General features: G+C 44.7%; 1 protein-coding gene across 2 annotated transcripts in view; it reads left to right on the top strand.

The window, feature by feature from the left end:
* Positions 1-23,720, top strand: part of RASA1 (RAS p21 protein activator 1) — a 926,777-nt gene that overhangs the window by 324,205 nt on the left and 578,852 nt on the right. For both annotated transcript variants that reach the window (XM_086960862.1, XM_086960861.1), the window contains exon 14: positions 8,382-8,539. In XM_086960862.1, coding sequence (XP_086816988.1) covers positions 8,382-8,539 — 158 coding nt within the window. The remainder of the gene's footprint in view (positions 1-8,381; positions 8,540-23,720) is intronic.

A 23,720-nucleotide genomic window follows, 5' to 3' on the forward strand; every position in this document is an offset into this window, starting at 1 on the left:
CTCCCACGGGCATGGGAGCCCCGCGTCACCAGCACTGCTTCTCTCCGTGGGCGCGTGCGCGGGCTTCCGAAGACGGAAGTCCCGCCCCATGGAAGGTTTTGGTTTCAGTCCTAGCAACTTGCCTTTAAACCCGATCTTTAATTTATTATTGAAATATATATTTATGGACAAAGTTAATTCCTCGTTGCCCATGCTGTAACCTCGAGCTGTTGACACATTTTAATCAAGACACCCGTATTACTCTTATAATTTATTTCCAGTGCAACTGCGTTAGAATGCCGTTGTTTTTCCGAACATGATGACGCGTTCTGAAATTCAAAGCGCTTCTAACCGTTAAACCAAAAAAATCTATTTCTCCACTCAATTTCGCCCGCAAACCCTACAGTAATCATTCTTGCAGCGAACTGACCCTTCCTAACGGCCATTTAGAGGCGCTAGAGGGCACGAGGAGTTGTGTTGATACATGTGTGTCTGCGGTGATAGTGCCTGCTGCCAACAAATACAGCAGCTGCCGCCTCCTGCGGTCCTGGCGTTGTACCGCTGACCTGGGAGATTGAAACACCAACTTGTTGCATTCCTTGTAGGTTTGCATGTCCCCTCGTCCTTGCTTCCCCAGTTCGCCTTTGATCTCACCCTTGCTCGGGAGCCGCTTCTCTCCCAGGTGCATGTGATGCGTGGTGCAGCCGCCGCCGCAAAGTGTGCGGAAAGTGTGTTCTTCCGGCGCGCGCCTCCTCCCGGTGACGTGCAGTCTGGAGCGTAATGGGAGACGCACCGCACCGATGCAGCTCGCCGTGCCCCCGCCGCTGCCGAGCCGAAGGGCCCCTCTAACCCCAGCATAAGCCGTGCGGGGCGAGGTGGCACGCCCGGGGCCAGGAGAGGGACCCCCAGGATGCCATTGCGCACGTCGGCGAGTACACGCGCCGGGGGAGGGGGGGGGGCGTCTGGTTCACACGCATGGCTGGCGCGCCTCAGTGCTGCACTTTAACCTCTACGGGCTCCGGAGCGCCTGCTTGGTACTCGAGGGGTTAAGGGCTTCCGTCTGGAGGTGCCCGAGCTGCAGAAAGCGAAGGGACAGGCTCGAACAAGAGCAGAGCCAGGCGGACTTTTTCTGAGTGAAACTGTGCCCCGGCGGCGCCTGCTTCAGTGCGGACCTGTCGGCATGTCCGGCACCCCCACGGGTCCTTAAAGCACATCCACCGCAAGGGGCAGGCGTCGAGTGTCTGTGTGGAAACAGGTGTCGCGCAGCCTTGCTGGCCTGGCTGTGTTGACAGAAACCGTAACGCGACGTGCACTACAATTTCTAGCAGTGCACGTCTGTTTACTGTGCGGGAGCACCCAGCATCCTCGGCTGCAGAGGGCACCTGTGGCGGCCCGGCAGGCTTCAAAAAATCACATGATTGTTTAGGGCTTGTAATGCTCAACAACCGCCCAGGGTCCAGGTTCGATGCGCAGCGCAGAGCACCGCAAACGATAGAAGACAAATAAAACAAGCATAAAAGGTCAGAGGCATACAGTAGACAGGCATGAGGGTGAAATGAGCGGTAACCACAGCCAAGTGGGGGTTAGGGGGCAGCGCAGAGTCCTCACAAAAGGTCATAAGGCAGTCTTGGCAAATGCGCAGTGGAAGGGGAAAACTGATCCATCACTGGACTTATTATTTTTGAAAAATTTCCATTCCCTAAATCTCATTTGAGCCCAACCCATTCCATTTGGGTATATCGATGAATTCTCAGTAAACTGCTGTCCCTCTGTCTGACACTAACAGCAATTCGCCCTGAACGTCCTCCTGGAGTGGACAAGGAATGGACAAACACGCCACACGATTCAAGATCATTGAAAAGCACACGTATTCTTTCAGTCTCCGTGGGGTATTCAATTTGCATCTTGGAGCGCTAGTTTTCGAAATGCCATTAGGTGTTCTTAATTGGTGTCAAATTATGTCTCCTTGTTTCAATAAATATTTTTATTTGGCTAGTAACATTTCACAATTTTTGCTGTTTACCTTTACTTTAATGTCCAAAACAGCCCCATATTGCAGCAGTTGGGTTAAAAACAGTTATAATGGGTAAACTGGAATTCGTGCCAGGGATGTTGAAGTGAACACTGAATGTGCTATTTTCTATACTTGTGTTTTCATCCTGTTGTTGTTGCGTAATGTGTTTCTGCGTTGCACCTTGTTGGCATCTGCAATAATCTTCTTATCAGGGTGGGGCAGGCTGCTCTTGAAGTAGCAGTGCAGACTTCCTGTTCTAGCTGATCTCCGTGAAGTTTTCCACAAAGTTACTGGGATGGCTATGCCTGATTTCTGTCACCGTATACTTGTGTAGTTCTGTTTTTGTTGAGTGCCCACACCACTATTATATGCTTCAAACCACTGGGGTGGAGGTAGGGAACAGAAGAGGGAGGAAACAGCTGGAGAAACCCGCAAGAGGCTCAGATTGTTCAGGATCCGTAGGCAAGCCAGGAATGCCTGCAAGGGTATGGAATGTCATTCATCACAGAATATTCACATTACAACCGTTATTAATCATAGCAGGCAACATATCCTGTCACCCAGTATTTCACTCAGTATTTCAAGCCTCCCTCCCATCACTTCTTTTGTTTTCCTTAGTGTGATGCCTTCGATGCAACGGGTATCCTCACACATGGATCTCGTGCTCACTGTGCTGTTTGGCTCGAGCTGCACCCCACTGATGAGGCCTAAGTAGGCTGAAACCGCTCTAGGGTGTCTTGTATTCCCTTTCAGAGGGGATCTGGCCTATCAGTCAGGCTGGACTTTTCCTACGGGAGGAGGAGCAAGGCTGATTTGCATATGGCTGGATTCTGTTTGAGGTGGCACTGTGGGCAAAATAACAATGTAGTGGAATGCAGCCCGAGTAGTTACCAGTTACTGAAAGTAATTCAGTCATTCCGCCCACCTTTCCCCCCCTCAGTGTCTCACAGTAATGCTGTCATACATTCTGTTCATTTATTGTCTTCAGTTTATGTACATGAAACCAATGGAACCAGCTATGAAAATATATTTTGGTAAAAGGAATGCGTTTAGGCTGGTGATATGTTACTTGCAGAGGCTGCTATAGTGCACCTTTCATGCAATATGTAGGGCGTATAGTCTCAGACACCTTACCATGAACCAGTGGTCATTTGACACATCGAAAAAGCCACATTCAGTTTGGTTCTTTTTGGGAGCTTCACGTGCAACCAGAGTTGCTAATCGTGCTGGACTATCAGGCAGTCGGGGTAAAAGCCTTGCGCTTGGACCGGAAAGGATTTAACTTTTTTATTTCTGGATTTGGAACAAGTGAAGAAAAAGATCGTTTTGTTCTCAGGCATTCAAGTAATACTGAAGTAAAATGTTTTAATTGGTAACTCTCACAGTTTCCTAATCTGAGTGATGGAAAGTAAATGTTTGCGCTGGAAATTGTCCACGTCTGCATTCCAGGAAGAACTTGAGGTTTGTAGTGGCAAAAGTTCACAACTAGTTCAAGGAGGCCTCTTCCAGTCTAAGCATGGCTACTCAGCTATTTGCCATATAAACATCAGTCCTACAATGTAGAACCATGCGTCGGTGTCTCCACGTGATAGTGCTAGGTGTATGTGCGCTACAAGTGACCACATACATAGTAACTGTACAGTTTAGATACATTTTGGGACCAATTCAGAATATCCAACAAAAATTGCAACAATTAAATTGGTAATTTATTTTTATTCCTATGTAATTTCTGACTTTTTGCTAATTCACAAATAATTCCATTGAATGGGGCTGCTAAATAAAAAAAAATATTTAATATCATTCTTCTATTCTCTAGTACAGACATTGTTTATGCTACCCAGCCTTTTTACTTCACTCGCACCATGTCTACAACCTGAACTGGCAACTCAATCAGATCTTCAGTGTTGTGGGAAACAGGGAAGACACTATGGGTGTGCAGCAAGTTGCAACCCTTCCCTAAGAGTAATATTTTTTGTGTGTCACATGCTTCAAAACTACTGGGAAGTCTGTGCATTGCCCTTCCAAATGTTTCATCTAGCTTTACCCTTTAAAAACCTCCAAGGTACCCTTGACAAATTTTGCTGATAGTCCTCAGAGAAGAAAAGAGACCGCAGTTCAAAACCCAACCAGCAGAAGAGAGACCGCAATAGAGGCTGCCACTGCAGCCATGCACAACCATAGGATGGTGCTTGCATTGCTGCAGCTCATTTGTTGCATTCCTCCCAATGCATGTTATTTACAAAAGTTTAAGCTATTGCCATTATAAATTACAATAACTGTTATTTAAGTATTAATTATTTAAAAAAATTAAAAGCCATTGTTATTTGTAATATCAATACATCTTAGTCACGTAAATACAAAACATGTTGCATACAAAATGCTATAGGTGTCACATTTGCAAAAGTTAAAAGTATTGGCATTGTAAATGACAAAGCTATTAATTTCGCTATTTTCAAAACCAACACATAAATAAAAAATGTGTCCTTTACAAGACCAATAGCTCAAACTTTCCTAATGCGAGACCTATTGCATTGCAAATGCTTGTTCTTAAAGACTGTATTCTTGCTTGCCATCACCTCTGCTCGCAGGGTGAGTGAGCTTCAGGGTCTATCTTCCCAGCCTCCCTTTCTTATTGTTCGTCCAGACAAAGTGATCCTTCGCACTAGACCCTCTTTTCTGCCATGTTTACCTCTTTCCTCATAGGTCAGACCATCACATTGCCCACCTTCCTCCCGCCTACGCACCCGTCCAAAGAGGAGAAACTCCACCATCTGGACCCAAAACGTGCGCTGTACTGCTATTTTGATCGCACTGAAGAATTCTGGGTGGATGATAAACTCTTCGTGGGTTATGTAGGCACTAAGGAAAGGCTGGGCTGTGCACAAACGTAGCATCTCTCAGTGGATTGTCCTATGCATCAAGATCTGTTATTTTTTGGTGAAAAAGGAACCTCTGGTAGGACTGCGTGCTCATTCCTCCAGGGCAACGGCAGCCACTACTGCTTTGGGACGTGGAGGCCAGCTGGCTAACATCTGCCAGGCAGCCATGTGGGCATCCCTGCACACGTTCACTAGACATTACGGCCATTTTGTTCTCCAGGACTTTCTGATGTGAACTTAGTTCGCAGACCCACCACAGTGGTAATTATTGCTGGTGTATCTATTCTAAGGTAAGGAATCTATAACTACTGTCTCTTTCAGATGAACAAGTTACTTTCCTACGGTACAATGTATCTACAAGGGACATATGTTATTATAGATTTCTTCATGCCTCACCCATCTTCCCCATTCTGCAAACTGACTTCTAGGGATAGGGACTCCCTTCTAGGGCCCTAGTTATGTGCACCAGAGGTCAGTGTCTTGCATGGCTCTGCTCTTCTGGTGTGGAAAGTAGTGTCAGAACTGACTTCAGCGTGCAGGGGCGGCGTCTAAGTGGACACCGCAACATCATCCCAGCGACCACGACGACGGACGCGGAGTCGACCGACGCCACCTACCGACAGGGGTACTGCTACAAAAAGATTTCTCCGGATCCAGTCTGACAGCTTGGGGTAATTCTAAGGTAAGGAATCTATAACTACATATGTCTCTTACAGATAAATTGTTGCCGAAAGTTAATAACTTGTTCATCTGGAAATGTGCAAACATCCTTAATGGATATGTACTTTGTTGGGTTCAGTCTTTTCGTGGGAAAAGCCAAGTCTGCATAATAAAAACTTGGACAGTCAAGCCAACGCATAATCTCTGGGGTTATAGACGCCAGGAAGACCATTATACTTGCAGGACACCTGTTTCCATACAGCCATCCTGTAGATTCACATGCGTTACCTGCTGTTCAGTGTGGCCAGTAACACCTTCAATTTGCCATGCTCCCTTTTCGCTTTACCTCCGTTCTTCAGATAATCACAAAACTGGTGGCAGTGGTCACGGCTCAGCTTTAGGACTACGCATGTCTTGGGGGAAATGGCTCCAAATCTGTAGTGGTGGCTGTCAAATGCCATTCTGATCCACAAGTGGATGCTTTGCTTTCCTCACCCAGAACTGCCCCTGTTGTGACACACATGCTACTGCTAACTTGAGGTCATACTAGGAAAGGTGGTTATCGGTTACCTTTGAGCTCCGGTTGAGAACCCGCTACACAACAACCTGCTGGAACTTTGTTGATACGCTTAGCCATCAAAGCCACCCTTCAAAAGAGAGGCTAGTGCAACCTCTCACAGACGACAACAATGCTGTGTGGTACTAGAGAAAGCAGGGCAGCCTGAGATCGCCCATCACCTGACCAGATCACAGAATGCCAGATCGAACGAAATGAGCAGGTGTCTTGATGATCCCAGGGTGGTGAAGGATGTCTTCCAACACTGGGGGGGGGATGGGGGGGGATGGGGGGGGGGGTCGACCTGGCTAGATTCACTTGCCATTGTCAGGAATGTGCAATATCTGTAATTTTGTGCGTTGTTTACTGTAGGACACTCAATAGTATATTTTCTACTTGAAATGTAGCAATGGACTAATGTACAACTACTAACCGATACCTCTACTGCCTCGGGGTATGGAGATCAGCAAAGACCTGGCCCAAGTCACCTTGATTGCCAGACTGGTCCAATAGTCTGTGGTAACCAGAGCATCTGAGCCTTTGCCCTCTGATCGAGCTTCTGTTTCAGAAGGACTTCATGTCCTAGCTGTAGAGTAGGGTCTTGCATCCATATCTCCACAACTTAGCTCTTAATGCGTGGAGATTAAGCAGCGAAAATTAAATATGTTTAAATTGCAGATCAATGTTGTGGATGTTAAACTTGCTGCCTGACGCCTGTCCTCAAAGTCCATCTATACTGTGTGCTGGGGACAAATGTGTTGAATAGTTTAGTGCCCAAAACTCTGCCCTCCTTACAAGCAACACTTTCAAATGTTGTTTTGTTTGTTCTCTCCTTAAACCAGCAAGGACTTGCAGTAGGTACAGTGTAAGGTTACTTATCTTCCCTTTAAGCCTTTCTGTTTTACTGGGTAATCTATCCTTGTTTAAGTCACCAGTTATCTGTTTAAAAAGGTTTTGAAATGTATGTTTCATTCCAAACCATTGTGATTTCCCAATAGGAGCTTAAGCTGGCTTTTCCTTATATGCGTGCCTCTTGCGCCTATTCACAGCTACCCCTTCAGGATCTAAACGCTGAAATAGTCCTCCTTATCACCATTGTTGTCATACGCTTTTGGTTTAACCACTCCGCACTTTCTTGTGTTGAGGACCCGGTGGCTTTCCTTTTTAATATCATGATGAACTTCCATGTTGACCAGTCAATTATCTTGCCTACATTTTATGCCTTATCTCATCCTCTGAAAGGGGAGGATAGGCTCCATTGTCTTAAGCCAAAGAGGGCGTAGAACTTCTACTTCAACCAGACGAAAAATCATCAATTAGAACCATCTCCTCTTCAGATTCTCGTGAACAAAAAAGGAGTGTGTATTAAGCAGCCCTCTATGGCCCGAGCCCCTGTTCCATCTGGGCAAAGGCTGCTACAATGGCATTGGCATGAGGAGCACCTGTTCTCTATATCAGTTAGGCTACACGTAGACGTATGTACATACATTCACTAGCACTACTGCCTTGACAGCCAAGTCCGATGAGAAGTTTACATCTCTTGCTCAATTTTGCAAGACTATTTGGTCTTAGTCCACTCCCCACACCTCTATCTTTGATAGGTATTGCTTTGGTATGTCTTCTAAAGGGATCTCCAGTTAGAAGTGCCTCTCAGAAGTACAAGTTACTTCAGCAGTACCAAAGGTAAGTTGTGAGAGAATTTTTTTTTTAAGAGGGAAAGTTCTTTCCTTTCTTTATTATACATTTTGTCTGTAGAAGTTACATTTTTGAAGCACTTTCCAATAAGTTATAGAGCAAGCAATGACCCTCAACTGCAGTCAGAATATTCATATTTTCATAATGTGACCACTGATACAGTAGGCAGTGCTTTAGCTAAAATTGTTAAAGCTGCTCCTGCAGTAGGATTTGATTGCATATAGAATATTTAGGTTTTGCTAAGCTTTGCTGATTAAGTTCCTAATTAAAGAAAGGGAATTGGTAGGGATTTGTCAAGAGGTGTTTGGTTGTCTAGCTGGAGGAAAGAAAATTAAATGTAATCTAGCCCTCCTGGATTAAATCCATCTTTTGAGTGCATCTTTGAGATGACCTCTTCTGCCTGTAAAGTATGATTTTTTTATAGGCACTAAATCATTTTACTGTAAAAGTACCCAAACATATAAATGTATGATTTATATGCTGTATAAAATGTGTGCATTGCTACTTTCTCTTTGTTTGTGTGAAATAAGAGAGAACAAGTATTCAGTAAGAAATTTAATAAATGTTTGAGCTCATAAAATGTTTTTTTACCTCTTAGGTTAGCAGTCTGTCATTACACGTTGAAGAAGCACACAAGCTCCCAGTAAAACACTTTACTAGTCCATATTGTAACATCTACTTGAACAGCTTACCTGTAGCGAAAACACATGCCAGGGAAGGGCAGAACCCTGTATGGTCCGAAGATTTCTTTTTCGAGTATGTGCCTTTACTTTTTGTTTCATTATTGTCTATGAGCTAAGTGTTTAAGTCTCTGCACAAGTTTTGTATTGCATTAGTCTGTTGAGCTTTTTAATTAATCCACCTATTTCCTTCAGTTGTTTACATGTTATCATTTAAAAAAATGTTGTGATTTTACTCTCACCAGTGAACGTAATACATGTTGCAAAAACTATATTTACATGTCATCTCTCATTTTTTTATGTAATAGATATTCTGGAGAACAAGAGTTTGGAGTGGTTAATGAGAGTTTAATTTGCAAGTTATTTTTTTATTTAATGTATTGTTGGTTTAATTAGCCTTTAAATCAGAATTGTACATATGTGAATAGGTTAGATAACATTGTGCACAAGTCCAAAAAAGGGTGCAAATACAGTGATCAGCATATGCAGTGAGAGCTTGTGACACGAACTATTCAATAGAGTTATACAATTAGTTCATGGTTTAACCCTTCTTGTATAGGATGCCAATCGGCACATCTGGATGACCAAGCTGATTAGTGATTCAAGGAACATCTGGTGATAACCATTGACCAATGATTGCTTTTGGTCTTCACAGTATTGCTAAATATCACCACTGAAAGAGTATTCTCTAGCAAAACCAAGATGAGAGTCCCAGAAATGGCCTACTGGAAAGGAACAAGAACACAACCAAATGTCTCGGATTAGTGCAACAGGCAACCAGTAATTTGTGATTAAGCGAGTCTGCAACAAGATTTGTTGATGGGTAGAATCGCCAAAAGATCCCCCCAAAATCTTTCAAAAATCCTGATTGGCATTTTCTGGAAATTGCTGCTCGTTTTTTAATCCACACTGGTACCTAGGAGACTGCTGTCAAAACGTTACAACCTCATTTCTCTTGTGTGAACTGATTGGTAGTATAGTTCATTTGTTCTTGTGCCTATTTCATTTTACCTCACTAAAGCATCAGTGATGATTTTACCTCCCAGGGGCATCAGGTATGAGTTATGCAGTAGTGGCAAAAGGATGCCTCCCCATCCTCTTTGCAGTTGCTATTGTAATTGGGCCCATGCACCCTTCAGTGTTACAATGGTATTAAATCTGTGGTCAATATATTCACCTTAGATGCAGAACACCTTAATTGCAAAGTGCTGCCGTTCTGGATAAGTCCATGGACATATCAAGGAAGGAATCAACCACCAACTGTTCTTGGTCCAACATGGAATATCAGGAATCCATGTCTGCTTTCTGTGTTTGCCAGTCTATTGAAGCAGAGTTGACCAATTAGTCCCACACACACATATGCTCTATGTTCAAGGTAATCACTACTCGACTCATTTTTCTATTTCAGAGAGCAAATGTGGAGTCTGCAGACCAGTTGTACCCAGAACAGTTTGAGCCCCTTAAGCAGTGTCACACCGACCCTTGCTGTGTGGAACATTAGAGTGACTGTCCACTCCTCTCAGAAGTCTGTGTAGTAGTATGCACATATCAGTGATGTCAAATGTAATACTTTTCCTCAAGTGATGCTCTAGAAGTCTATTGACTGGCCATTCATTTTCTTATCTAGAGTAGTTGTCCTCCCTCTCGTGAGGGACAGTAGAGGTAGCTTATGTTGGGTAGCTCACTGCATTGAGGTTTATGATTAATATTTTTCATGCGTTGGGTCAGCCTGAACTTTTGGTGTATGATAGTTGAGTATAGCTCTACATTTATGGAGGAAAGAAACATCAAGCACTGGAGGACGTCCTTATGTAATCTCCTGCATATGGAATTGCGGAATGATCAAAGCTCAAAAATAGTTTACATTTGGTGAATGCCCACAGATTACTATGGGAGAATGTGATGGAAGAAATGTTATGGTCATGTAGGAGCACAGCACACACTACTAGATGCGGTCCGTGGAAGTAATGAGAGGAAGCAAAACGAAACAAACGAGAACAAAGTTATGGGTGTATAAGGATGATTTGTATGAAATGATTGATATGAAGAGGTTTAAAGAACGAGTTGAAAAGAAAAGAGTACAAGAATTGCACAGTGCTAGAGAAGATGCTTTGTCAATAAGACATTTCATGTGGGTGTAAAAGGAACACCTGTTTAGTCTTAGCCTATAGGTGCCAGTAAAGTGGGTAGAAAGTGACCTTTTAAAGGACATTTCTTTATGGACTAAAGTTAAACTTGTAAAGGTACAAGCAGATAGAGAGTGGGAGGTAGAAGATTTAAAAGAACTGCGGCGAAATTGTGGGTCTGAGAGGACATTGATTCAAAGAATGAATTCTGAAAGAATACATTTTGCAATAAAGTTTATCATTTAATAACCCATAGTATCTGTCATTTACATTTTATGTCCTTTTTCACATATAGAACTTTTGTGTTTTCTTTTACATTTTCTTTTGTGCATTCCATTTTCTTTCTACTTGTTACTTGCTTGCTATTGTTTGTTAGATTCCATGTACAGGAAAGGGCTGTGTTTTATGCAGTATATGTGACACAATTGGAATTTATAATGTAGAAAATGTTGCTAAATGATCCTGGCCTGAGTCAAGGGCAGCTAGATTTGTAGGGAGAAAGAGCTGATACAGACAAGTAAAGTTTACCTTGAATTGAATACCTTTTTTATCTATTTTGTTTGTGAATACTTTCTATGGAAAATCGAGGCTCCGCAAAGTGAAGTGTTGAGAAGTGTCACAGGCAGTCTATAGCTGAGAGAGAATTGGTGATTCCAGTGAAATAGAAAGAGATGTTCATGTCTTATGCCCAAGGAGTCTGGGCACATCCAAGGAGGAATAATAAGTGGAATTATAAAGTAACCCTGTCCCACTGTTTACCCTGGTCTTGGGCATGATCAGCCTCAGTAACTGCAGAAGAAATCCCCCCAAAATATGCCATGCCATTCTGCACATGTACACCATAGGCAGACAGGCAGTAATTATGCACATGTAGGTTATTTTTCTGAGTAGATATGAAAACTTGATGTTCGAGGCATATGAGCTGCAGATACTACACTTAGTGTTAGATCGCCACCTGGTGTTGGGCTCGGATGATTGCATGTTGTCTTCTTGGAAGAAGTGTCGGTAGTCACGAGATAGGTGACTCCTCCCTTGGACGATAGTGCGCATGGGCATCGGCTCCATCCTTAGATTGTTTTTTTCCGCCACTGGGTTCGGATGAAAGTTTTCTGCTTCGACTAGAAATAGACTTTTCAAGTACTTTGAAGCGCAAAAAAAGTACTAAAACTTACCAAACTACATTAGATATCAACTAACATCGTTTCGACTCCATCAGCTTGATTCCGGTCGTCGATGCGGGCCGTTGGGCCTATCCACGCCGTGAGGCCTACACCTCATGGAAAGGGCGCCATTCAAGAGATGCCCCGAGTGTGGAGCAAAGTTTCCACACAGTGACCACCACGAGGTCTGCAATCTGTGCTTTTCGCCAGAACACGACGAATCCAGCTGTACAGCCTGCACGTCCTTTCGATCCAAGAAAACCATCCGAGATCTGAGGGCCCGTTGACACGACGTGCAGAAATCAGCTCAAGAACTGGTGGATGTCTTCGACGAGGAGGTTCCGCTCGTTCCCGAAGAAGATTCCGATGATCTCCAAATCGTATCAGAGGCAGATGACTCCATACCATCGGGTCAGCGCGTGAGTACTACTGCCCCTGCATCACACACAGCACCCAGATCGAAGGTAAAGGTCAACACTCCGCCTCCGGGGCCCAGTCGCAACCGAAAAACAATTTTGACAGCCCCGCCATCGAGCCTGGCTCCGAAGAAAGTCAGTAAGCCTTCCGGTAGCTCGGTACCGAGCAAGCCACATGTGCCGATCCCACAAGCTCCCTCGGCATTGAAATCGAAAGAAGTCTCGGCTCCGAAACCGTCGACTTCTAAAGACAAAGGTATGAAGCCAGCGTCCAACGCCTTGAAGCCGACGAGACCAGATTCCACTCCGAAGCAATCGTCTTCGGCGCCAAAACCGAAAAGGCCTGATTCCGACGCATCCAAGCCCTCGAAACAGCCTACAACACCGAAAACCACACCTTCAGTGTCAATCAATCAATCAATCAGTGACACTTATAGAGCGCGCTACATACCCGTAGGGTCTCCAGGCGCTGGGGGGGGGGGGGGGGGTGCTGCTACTGCTCGAACAGCCAGGTCTTCAGCTTCTTCCTTTTCTTCCTGTGTCAAACTATGCCAAAGGACATTGTAACACCTCCTAAGGCTAAAGACAGACAGCAACCTCATCCGGAACCAAAAAAATCGGTGCCGACAAAGGTTATACAAGGAGAAGACCTTTTCCAATCAGATCCTCTGCAAAAGAAGATCTACATTGACCCAAAGACAGGTCATATATCCACTACACCACACAAGAAGAGGAAGGCAGATGCAACATCCACACCTGTAGTTCCTGCCAAGACAAAGGGCTCTGCCACATCTCCTATGCACCCTTCTTCTCCTATACTTCCTTCTCCTTCATCCCCTGTTCCTCTTAACAATTCACCACAGATATCTCCTCCACATTCTCCTCTTTTATCTTCACACTCCTCAAAATGATGATGAGTATAGATTAGGGAGAGAGATAGACACAGATGAGCCTTTCCCATACCCTATAGATGATACAGACTGGGAGTATCCAAACCCACAGGATGTGCCAGATATTCCTGACCTACAGTCATACCCATCAAAACCTTCTCCCCCAGAAGATAATATTGGTTTTGGTCACCTGTTGAACAGAGCTGTCATTTACCATGGGGTCACTATTCATTCTGATGAGGCAGAGGAAGATTTTCTATTAGACACATTTGAACAATCGCTAAGGTCTGTTCAAATTCTTCCCATAATTAAAGGGGTCATCAAACATGCTCCAGAGATATTCAAGGACCCTGTACGTACTAGGATCCTAAACCCTAGAATTGAGAAAAAATATAGGCCTGCACCTGCAGATCCAGCCTACATTATAGGACAACTACCATTAGATTCACTAGTTGTGTCAAATGCTAGGAAAAGGGCAAACTCACAAACTTCAGGTGAGGCACCCCCACCTGACAAAGAATCCAAGGTAATAGATGCTTCAGGCAAAAGAATAGCTGCTCAAGCTACCAACATATGGCGTATACCTAACACACAAGCCCTCCTTTCACAAATATGATAGGGCTCATTATGATCAGTTAGAGAAACTACTACAACATCTACCTGACCAATATAAGGAACAGGCAAACAACCTTATACAAGAAGGCAAGCTAATTCATAATGCCTCAATCAAGTGCGCACTAGATGTAGCAGACACTGCATCTAGAGCACTAAATACTAGTGTCGTACTTAGGAGACATGCGTGGCTACTCATTTCAGGTTTTAAACAGGAAGTGCAAACTACCATTTTAAATCAACCATTTAATCAAAACCAATTGTTTGGACCAGAAGTAGACACAGCACTTGAAAAGATGAAGAAGGATACAGACACTGCCAAATCTATGGGAGCTTTACAGTCCACACAAGCTAAAAGTTCCTTTCGTTGCTCCTTCTACAGAGGAGGCTCCAAACAAACAGGTGCAGACAATACTACATCCTTCAAATCTAACACACAAACATCCTCTAACAAGTGATATTTTAGAGGAGGATATAGAGGGAATAACAACAAAGGAAGAGGTCGGGGTAACAACAATAATCGAACCTCTTCCACCACAAAACAGTAACTTCCCTCTGCTCCCCCAACAGCATTCCACTCCTCTGGGAGAGCAGATTAACACAATTCCTGCCTGTCTGGAACTCCATCATCACAATAGACAAGTGGGTAAGACAGATTATCCAGTATGGATACTGCCTAGAAATTACAGCAACCCCTCCACACATACCACCCAGGCAATATCCAATGTCTACAGAACACCTTTCTCTGCTCAAACAAGAAGTTCTGTCACTTCTACAAAAGGACGCTATACAATAGTTCCTTTACAAGAACACTGTACTTTCTAATTCCCAAGAAGGACGGGACACTAAGACCAATTCTCGACCTCAGGCCCCTCAGTCATTACATATAATCAGATCATTTTCATATGATCACTTTACAAGTGCTCCCACTGCTGCAACAAGGCGATTTCCTTACAACACTAGACCTAAAGGACGCTTACTTCCACATTACTATACATCCTGCTCACAGAAAGTATCTAAGGTTTGTGCTGGAAGGACAACATTATCAGTTCAGAGTCTTTCCATTCGGAATGACAACGGCACCACGAGTATTCACAAAGTGCCTAGCAGTAGTAGCAGCACATCTCAGGAGACAACAAATAAATGTCTTCCCTTAACTAGACGATTGGCTCATAAAAGCCAAGTCCTTCAGTCAGTGTGTCCAACACACTCATCAGACAATTCAAAAATTGCACGACTTAGGGTTCACAATCAATTACACCAAGTCGAACCTGCAACCCTCTCATATATATCAGTATCTAGGGGCTACAATAAACACGTCTACAGCTCTAGCGTATCCCAGTCCAGCAAGGATACAGAACAGTCAAGCCTTAGTCACAGCCTTTCAACACCAACAATCTCTGCAAGCCAGAGTGTTCATGAGACTAATAGGCATGATGGCATCTTGCATCTTCATAGTACCGTATGCAAGACTTCAAATGCGTCCGTTACAGGAATGTCTAGCACAACAGTGGAACCAGGCTCAAGGTCAACTAACAGATCTGGTGTTGGTAGACAGCCGCACACATCGCTCTCTGCAGTGGTGGAACACCAAAAACTTGACAAAGGGGCGGCCGTTCCTCGAACCTGTTCCACAACTAGTGCTCACAGCAGACTCATCTCTCACAGGATGGGTAGCCCATCTCCTACATCATACAACTCAAGGACAATGGAACAGTCAACAAAAATGGTACTATATCAACCATCTAGAGTTGTTAGCAATATTCTTAGCACTCAAAACAAGTACAGGTACAAAACAAAGTGGTCTTAATTCGGACGGACAACATGACAGCCATGTAATATATACAAAATAAGGTGGGGGGGACACACTCTCTACAACTGTCCCAGCTCGCACAGAACATTTGGAGATGGGCCATTCCACAAAACATATATCTGTTGGCAGAGCACCTTCCAGGAGTTCACAATCAGATAGCAGATCTGTTGAGTCGGCAGGCACAACAAATTCACGAATGGGAACTACATCCGCAAGTTCTTCAACCATTCTTCCACAAGTGGGGTCAGCCAGACATAGATCTCTTCGCCACACACAAAAACGCAAAATGCCCAACCTTCGCCGCCAGGTTTTCACACCCGCTGTCCAAGGGCAATGCGATATGGATGAACTGGTCAGGCAGATTTGCGTACGCTTTTCCGCCACTACCAGTAATACTATTAGTAGTACGCAAGCTCAGACAACAGTCTCTCAAATTAATCCTGGTAGTTCCCACATGGGCACGCCAACCGTGGTTCACCACACTGCTAGAATTCTCTCTAGTTCCACACCAAAAGTTACGACTGACTCCATTTCTGCTAACTCAGAACCATGGAGACATCCGACATCCAGACCCAAATCAACTGAATTTGGCAATCTGACTCCTGAAGTCTTAGAGTTTGGTTTTTAATCTACCACCAGACTGTATGAATATCATTAAAGAGGCCAGGAGACCTACTACCAGAGCTTGTTATGCTGCTAAATGGAAGAGATTTTCCATTTATTGCAACAATAACCAAATTGATCCCCTGGATGCTTCCATACAGAATATCATTTGCTACCTTTTACATTTACAAAGGTGTAACTTGGCATATTCATCCATACGCCTGCACCTTGCAGCAATTGCTGCATATTTACAAAACAGACAATATCTGTCTCTTTTCAGAGTACCTGCAATTAAAGCATTTATGGGAGGATTAAAAAGAATCATCCCACCCAGGTTGCCACCTTCTCCAGTGTGGAACCTAAACGTTATTCTTACAAGACTCATGGGACCCCCTTTTGATCCTTTACATAAATGTGAACTGCAATTCCTCACGTGGAAAACAGCTTTCCTTATTGCTATTACCTCTCTTAGAAGAGTAAGTGAGATACACGCTTTCTCAATACAAGAACCATTTTTACAATTACATCGTAACAAAGTGGTTTTAAGAACAAATCCAAAATTCCTTCCAAAAGTCATTACTTCTTTTCATTTAAACCAATCTGTAGAGTTACTTGTGTTTTTCCGAAACCCAGACTCTGTAGCAGAAAGGGATTTACACACATTATATGTTAAAAGAGCTCTCCTCTACTATATAGATAGAACTACGTTTTTTCGAAAAACAAAACAACTGTTTGTGTCTTTCTCTCCACCGCATAAAGGCAACCCCTTTTCTAAAGGTGGAATTGCAAGATGGATGGTAAAATGTATACAAATATGCTATCAAAAAGCAAAACGTACATTAACAGTTCCTCCTAGAGCGCACTCCACACGCAAACTAGGAGCCTCTATGGCTTTCTTAGGAAACATCCCCCTAGAGGACATATGCAAGGCGGCAACATGGTCTACAACACACACCTTCACTAAACACTACTGTGTTGATGTGCAAGCCAAGCAGCAAGCTGCAGCAGGCCAAGCTATCCTTAAAACTCTCTTTCAAACTACTGCAACAGATACAGGTGACCACCGCTAGGGGGGACACTGCTGCACAATCGATGCTAAGTGTAGTATCTGTAGCTCATATGCCTCGAACAGAAAATGCTACTTACCAGTATGCATCTGTTCTTGGCATGTAGAGCTGCAGATTACTACACGCCCTCCCGCCTCCCCGGGACCTGTATCTTTTCCAGTTTATCTTACTTAGATGCACATGCATGAACATCCTTTTCTTTACTTCCCATCATGGCGAAAAATAATCTAAGGATGGAGCCGATGCCCATGCGCACTATCGTCCAAGGGAGGAGTCACCTATCCCGTGACTACAAATACTTCTTCCAAGACAACAACAACATGCAATCATCCAAGCCCAACACCAGGTGGTGATCTAATGCTAAGTGTAGTAATCTGCAGCTCTACATGCCAAGAACTGATGCATACTGGTAAGTAGCATTTTCCTTTAAGAGTAGACTCTGCCTTAGTCATCAGCAAGGTGCAGTTTGCATTAGATTCAACTTCCTTGAGTTATCAGACACGAAGAACCTTTTCCTGAACGTTTTCATGAGTTAACTGTGGCTCTGGGATTGCCAAACATTTGCACCTTTCATATCAACTGTAGTAATCTGGTATGGTGGAGTGGTTGAATCTAGACTTTGAATTGGTAATAAAGAAAATAGTTGAGAATGCATAGGTCCCTGATATTTGTGATGATTGAACTAATAGACCAAGGACCAGTACTGTACTGTAGGTGTATAACTCATGAATTCCTGTTTGACTATGAAATACCCTTGTGGTGGAAATGTAACTTACTACTGGAGGACAGGTGTTCCATTGAGTGGTAGTTTACCAATGAAGGCAATGCTTTCTGAATACCTTGCAGCATATCCTCCTAGATATTAGAAGAGGAGTAGTGGTTGAATGTGAACAGAAGAAACAACCTCCGTTTGTGTTTATATATGCATATTACTGTTAACTGTTCTCAGTACCTAACTTACACTGATAGTTGTGTTTTTTTGAAACTGCCAAATGGACATTGATGATATAGAGTGTTATTCACTGTATTACACTGTATCTGAACCCCGCTGCCATCTGGAGACTGCCTTGACTGCTTCATCCCATTCCTTTGAGACAGTGGAGTTCCCTAAAGGGGTAATGTTGGAGTGTTAGTGTTGTGGTCTAGGGACATCGGTGGTAAATTACATTGACTACCTCAATAACAACGGTATTCCATTGCCGCAGAACAGGTGATTACCCTACGAAATCAAAGTTAGCATTTGCCTCGCTGTTCAAGAAATATACAATGTAAAATAGGAAGGGAATAGGTTGAGGTGCATTTAGTGGGAAAAGGAAAGGCCAGAAAAGTGTGTAAAGAAAAGAAAACGCACACATGCACCACGATTTACAAGGGATTGTCATGAAAGATCTGAAAGGAGGAACAAAAATTAGATGAAACACTACCCTATGTGTGGTTTTTGCTGGAACTATTCTTTTTATTAACTAACTTTATACCTATACTAAAGCTTCACAGCTGTTTTTGATGATATGCAAGATCCAATGAAAGACAAATTCTCCAATAAACAGGGTCCTAACACCATTGTACACAATAGCGAGTCATGCTACAGTTGTTCCACAGTCTAGGAAAGAGAGGTAGTGGTTCTCCAGCATTAGATCTTTCATAGATTGGAATGCTTGAATTGTTCACCATTGTTTAGGTGGGAGTTCTACAGTAACATTACACTAATAGCATGAGAACACAACCAGTCTGAAATGCCTTCTACCAGTATTACTTTAGTAGCACAATCTGCTTATTTGAAAAGACCCACTTTCGCAGTCCAGACCTCTTCAAAGAGACTTTTCTCTAAAAAAAAAAAAGTTCTCCTACAATAGACAGAACATGTCACCTGCTAAACGCTCAGGATTCAAACCCCATAAGGGCTATGTGAATACGATGTTGGATACCATGAGGGTTGCTTCTGGTGTCTAAGTTCAGTCATGACTCTCAGACCTGCGAGTCGTGGCAGAGTATGCATATGAAGGCCATTAAAATGAGGGAGACCAAACATTTTATGGTCTCATCCAAGAATGACAGGTAGGGCAGATGCAGGTTGAGGCCTCAGTCAACGATGAGGCATCAAGGTCATGAATGTTGAGATCTCCCCACTGTAAACATAAGAAAAAGAGAGGACATAATAGTAGGAGGAAAGAGAGGCAAGTCTCCGGGAAGTTGCTCTACCCGTCAGGTTTCTCTTTGGTGCTGGTGTGGTGCAGCCATTTTCAGTAGTGTCGTCTATGGTCCTGGGCCAAGCCCTGACTCCAGTGACCAGGATGCAGAAGTATCCTGGCACCCAGTTCGTATCCAGCACTATACCTGAATGCCATGCATGAGCGGGTAAGGCTGGCAGTGGTCCCCTCTAGACCCCGTCTTGACCCATGGGTTCCTTTGGATTGCCCTTCAGTTTTCTGCTGGCAGGTTATTCCATTACGCTGTTTGAATCATTCGTGCCACTGGTGCTGTTAGCTCCATTGGTGCTCTCAATGGTGTAGACACTGACTCCAGCCAAGTCTTTGCCGCCATTGAACCCGGATTTAGCCTGGATGCCATTGGCGTCAGCAAAATAATTCAATGTTACAGCCTTCGGAGCACATTCAGGTCGAGAAGAGTGACACAGTGCCTTCTAGAAGAACAACATTATAAGGATAAAAAAACTACTCCTTATATTACCTCTTTGGTACAGATGTGGACTAGGATGCCCCTGGAGATCCCTGTGAAAATTCATGAGGAGCTTCTAGAGCTGGCGGAGGCCAATGGGCTCAACACCTCAGCTGAGTTGGAGTTTTTGGACCCATTGGACACCCTCTACCCAAGTTTAGCCATCTACCATATCATCTTTAGAAGTACACAAGAAACATTGGGCTTATCCTTGGTGTTAGATATTGGATTTCCGGTTAGCAGAGGTATGCACCTTGTCCAAGCAGGAACTACAATCCTAGTCGGGGGTAAGTAAGATGAACACCCTAAATTAACCTATGCTCACTGTTTGGTAGCTTGCCATAAAGCATTCAGGTATAACTTAAGAGGCAATGTGGAAAGTATTAGTGCAACACTGGAAACAGTAAAACAGTGAAAACACAACACAAAAACATAACATTCCTGGTTAGAAAAATAAAGCTTACTTTAATGTACAAAACAAGACAAAAATGACAAACATCCAATAGTTAAGACAGGAGTTATAAAGTTTAAAAGAATAAACTGAAATGTAGTGTTTAAAAGCATAAAGCGCCAATTGGGCTATCTGGTCGTGCTAGACTGGATCCAGTCCAAAAGTTCAGGCCAACTGCGATTTTCTACATGGGCCAATCTTGTCCTGCTGTAAAGCACCTTACTGTGTCTTTGGCGAGGGCCTGATGCGTGAAGCACAGTAGACAATAGGTTGCTGTTGATCCCTTCGAATATAGGTGATACGTCCGTTCTGAGCAGCAAAAACCGGGAGATGCATCAATTTCGAACCACAAGATGTAGGTGATGCATCATTGTCGAGCCACGCAAGTCAAGGATATGTCGGGAACTGGAGGTGATGCTCTGCGCAGTCGACGATGTGATGTCATGTCTTCGGTCCTTGAAGCCGCTTCAAGGGAGATGCACCGGTTCCGAGCCTCGCAGCAACAGGGATGGGTGGATTTTTACTGGAGCAACACCGTATACCCACTTCCAATGACCCAAGAGTGGGTGGGCACCACTTGGCAGGGCAAGACTCTCAGATGGTAGAGTCCAGTTGCTGTAGGTGGATGGTTGTAAGTCTTTGATGTCCCTGAGACTTCAAAATAGGAGGCAAGCCGACAACCCCCTTGAGTCACTTTGGTTCTGTGTTGGATAGGTACAGGTCCAGCCCTTCTTAATCCCATGCAAGAGGGCAGCAGGTCATGCCAGCAGAGCAGGAGTCCAGCACATTAGCAGTCCAGCAGTGTGTGAGAAAGTGCCCTCTTTCTGCATGGTATGCCCCCACATTTTGCTGAATTGCTGATGTTCTTTGACTGAGTGTGCCCTGGGCTCCTGCTAATCAGGTGCCCAGGGCCTATGTTCCTTCCCTAATATTGCATTGAAGCCTAACCCCAATTGGCATCTCTGGCCACATGTCAGCCCCTAGTAAATGGTACCACAGGTACCCAGGGCACTGTGACCAGAGAAGGCCTCTAAGGGCTGTAGCACTTATTGTGCCACCCTTAGAGGTCCTGTACCCTGACACTCACACACTGCCTTTGCAGGCTACGTGTCTGCAGAACAAAGTGAAGAGTCGACATACCTGTGTGCCATGTGCACAAAACCACTGCTCTGGCATAGATCAGTCACCCCTCTAGCAGGGCGCACTATGCCAGTGGTGAGGGTACAGGTGCATGAGCCCTGTACCCCTACAGTGCCCAAGTCAATTTTTGGGCATTGTAAGTGCAGAGCTGCCATTAAGAGTACATGGTGCTGGGAGTTTGTCATTACGAACTCCACAACACCTTAATGGCTACACTGAAAACTGGGAAGTTTGGTATCAAACTTCTCAGCACATTAAACCCACACTGATGCCATTGTGGGATTTAATGTAAAATGCACAAAAGAGGGCATCTTAGAGTTGTCCCCTGAAATTCGACCAACATCTAGTGGCCCGACTTAGTGGCTGCTTAGGCTGCCACCAACAGACATGTTTCAGGACCCCTGGGTCGAGAGCCTGCTGCTCTTGGGGGCCTGAAACAATGCACATCCTCGGACGAGGTGCCAAGCCTCCTCTCCCAGGTTGGGCAGGGTTCACGAAGGTAAAGCTTCAAAGGCATGCCTTCTTTGTGAGTCTCCCCAGACCATTTTCTGCTTTCAGCAACTGGTCCTCACTGGTTCTCCCCCTCCCCCCCTCACCCCCCTCCCCCCCAATTTGGGCAGGAGAGCAGGCGGGAAAAACAAATGAGGGAAAGAGGTGTGCCCACCTCTGCCAACCCCACCCCTCAGGTGGGGGAGGCGAGGTGAAGCACAACTCTGAGGCCCTGCTATCTTGAGGATGGGGCGACCCAACCAACCAGGGACAGGCTCCTGCCCCCCTTCCATTGGAGGGTTGCACGATATGTTATGTATCCACCCTTGGGAAGAGACCCATTGGTCCCCGCCCTTTTTCTACCTGTGAAATTCCTTAATATAGTAATTAGGGGGCACCCTGAACCTTGCTTCCTGAGATCCAGAAACGGCATGAAGAAAAGAAGGACTTAACAGCCGTGCAGCCAGCCAACAAGAGGAAGATGCCCAGTGACTTGGCCCCAGCCCTACAGGCCTGTCTCCCCTCAAACCTGCTCCTGCGAAATCCTGGTGTCCTGCAGCCAGCAACCTTGAAAACCCCGGAGGACCTGCCTGCCTTCACTTCCAAAGACTGCTTCTCCCGTGAACACCGGATTTGTTCATCTGCAACCTATGGCAGCAGCCAGAGACCGCGAATCCAGCCTACTCTGCACCTGCCGAATCCGCCCGAGCTTGAGTGGAAAAACACCACGAGGAGGTCACCCTGGCGATCCTAACCCGAGATCCTGAGACCCCTGACCTGCCGCAAGGCTCCAGCCGACACCTACAGTCTAAATCCAGAAGAACCCCCTAACCGCAACCAGGAGCTGGTAAGAAGATCCGACCTCAAAAGGCACCCCTGCACCCGACGCCCCATGGCCTTGTGTGCCCAAACCAACTGTGCCTAACCAACTCTTAACTTCGCAACTTACCTCCCTAAGTGTTGGTCGCACCCAGAAGTCCTTAGTCTCCCTGCCTGCAGTGCTTTTGCAAACCGGAGGTTTGCCATAGAAAACAGGGTGCCCGACATTGAAACAGCACTCTGCACCCTGCCGCCCCAGTGCTGCCGAGGGTGCACCATTTGTGCTACTTTGTTTCCCCATTTGCCCTGACTGAAACCCTAGGAGCTTTGCTCCCACAACCCAGTGGCCTGCTTGCCAGCAGCCACCAACCGGAGGCCTCCTATCCCCTTTGGATAACATTGGGCCTCAACACTTTGCACTCGGCCGCCCTAGAGCTATAGAATGATCCATTGAAATCTTCCTTGTCGGATACCTTATAGATCACACTTTCATTGGCACAAAAAGGATGTGGCATGTGTACGGAGAAGGGGTATTTTGCAGCCTTGTTGACCTTTTTTTCTGCCTCCCAGACCAGCTGTCCTTTTTTCAAATACCCCTGTTATGCTGAGGGTTTAAGGGTCTAATCAACATCATGATTCCCTTTCTTATGCTTCTGCTAGACTCAAGTAGCTGTTCCTTACATCTTCTGACCCTGAAGGTGAATTTGCTTGGGAATCTATTTGAGGTGAGGAATCTACAGGTAGAAGTATCTATCAGCATAAAAAGTGATTTCATTTATTTGGTAACAATGTTTCTGGTGTATACTATAATCTACCTGCAGATAGCTCACCTATCACACCCACCACCTTGTTTTTTTAATATTACACTTCTTAAACTGTTGCACTATGTTCACATAACAAAAGAGTACCAGAGGGTCTAACAAGAAAGTAGGTTAATAGTGTGTGCAGCCATTCAACAAAAACCTGTAATCTTTCTAACTGACCTATATAAGATG

Source organism: Lissotriton vulgaris, chromosome 3_1 (genome assembly GCF_964263255.1).
Source record: "Lissotriton vulgaris chromosome 3_1, aLisVul1.2, whole genome shotgun sequence".
Taxonomy (NCBI): Eukaryota; Metazoa; Chordata; class Amphibia; order Caudata; family Salamandridae; genus Lissotriton; species Lissotriton vulgaris.